General features: G+C 64.0%; 1 protein-coding gene across 1 annotated transcript in view; it reads right to left on the bottom strand.

Annotated features, from left to right (window-relative positions):
- The window catches only part of CACNA1E (calcium channel, voltage-dependent, R type, alpha 1E subunit), a 101,400-nt gene extending 100,853 nt beyond the window's left edge, over positions 1-547 (bottom strand). Inside the window, exon 1 of the mRNA XM_009320728.1 lies at positions 282-547. Within this exon, the coding sequence (XP_009319003.1) occupies positions 282-547 (266 nt within the window). The remainder of the gene's footprint in view (positions 1-281) is intronic.
- Between the last annotated feature and the right edge of the window lie 26 nt (positions 548-573).

The raw sequence follows: 573 nt of genomic DNA on the forward strand, positions 1-573 counted from the left end.
ACTTCCGAGACCCAGCCGGAGGGGGGGCTGGGGGGGGGGGAGTCCTTGTGGGCAGAAAGGGCTCAGCTCCCTGCCAGGCACCAAGCAGAGCACAGGAGGGGAAGCTGCAACAGGGCGAGGAGAGCATCCCCAGGGGACGGGGCACCCCTCGCCACAAGCCAAAGCAGAGCAGAAGGCAGGCGCTTACCTGCCAGCTAGTGCCACACACACGTGTCCTGGGCGGCCACCGAGGCAAATCCAGGGAGCAAGGGGGGGGCTCATGGGGGGCGCAGAAAGGATATGGCCAGTCGATGAGCTTCTTAGCGTATTTCCTGACTATGTTCTCTTCCCCAAAGAGGAAGAGCGATCTGTTGACGGTGAAGCAGTTCTGCCGGACAGGGATGGGGTTGTACAGAGCCATAGTCCGGGCTCTCTGCGCTTTGGTTTGCTTGAAGGCTCCCGGGGTCCCTCCCGCAGGAGCAGGAGGTCCTTGCCGGCTCCGGTTCTGGTCGGACCCCCCGTCTCCGGAGCCCAGCCTGCCGGCCACCGCCTCCCCAAAGCGAGCCATCCTGGAAGAAAACACACAGGTGAGCC

Source organism: Pygoscelis adeliae, unplaced genomic scaffold, assembly GCF_000699105.1.
Source record: "Pygoscelis adeliae isolate BGI_AS28 unplaced genomic scaffold, ASM69910v1 Scaffold402, whole genome shotgun sequence".
Lineage (NCBI taxonomy): Eukaryota > Metazoa > Chordata > Aves > Sphenisciformes > Spheniscidae > Pygoscelis > Pygoscelis adeliae.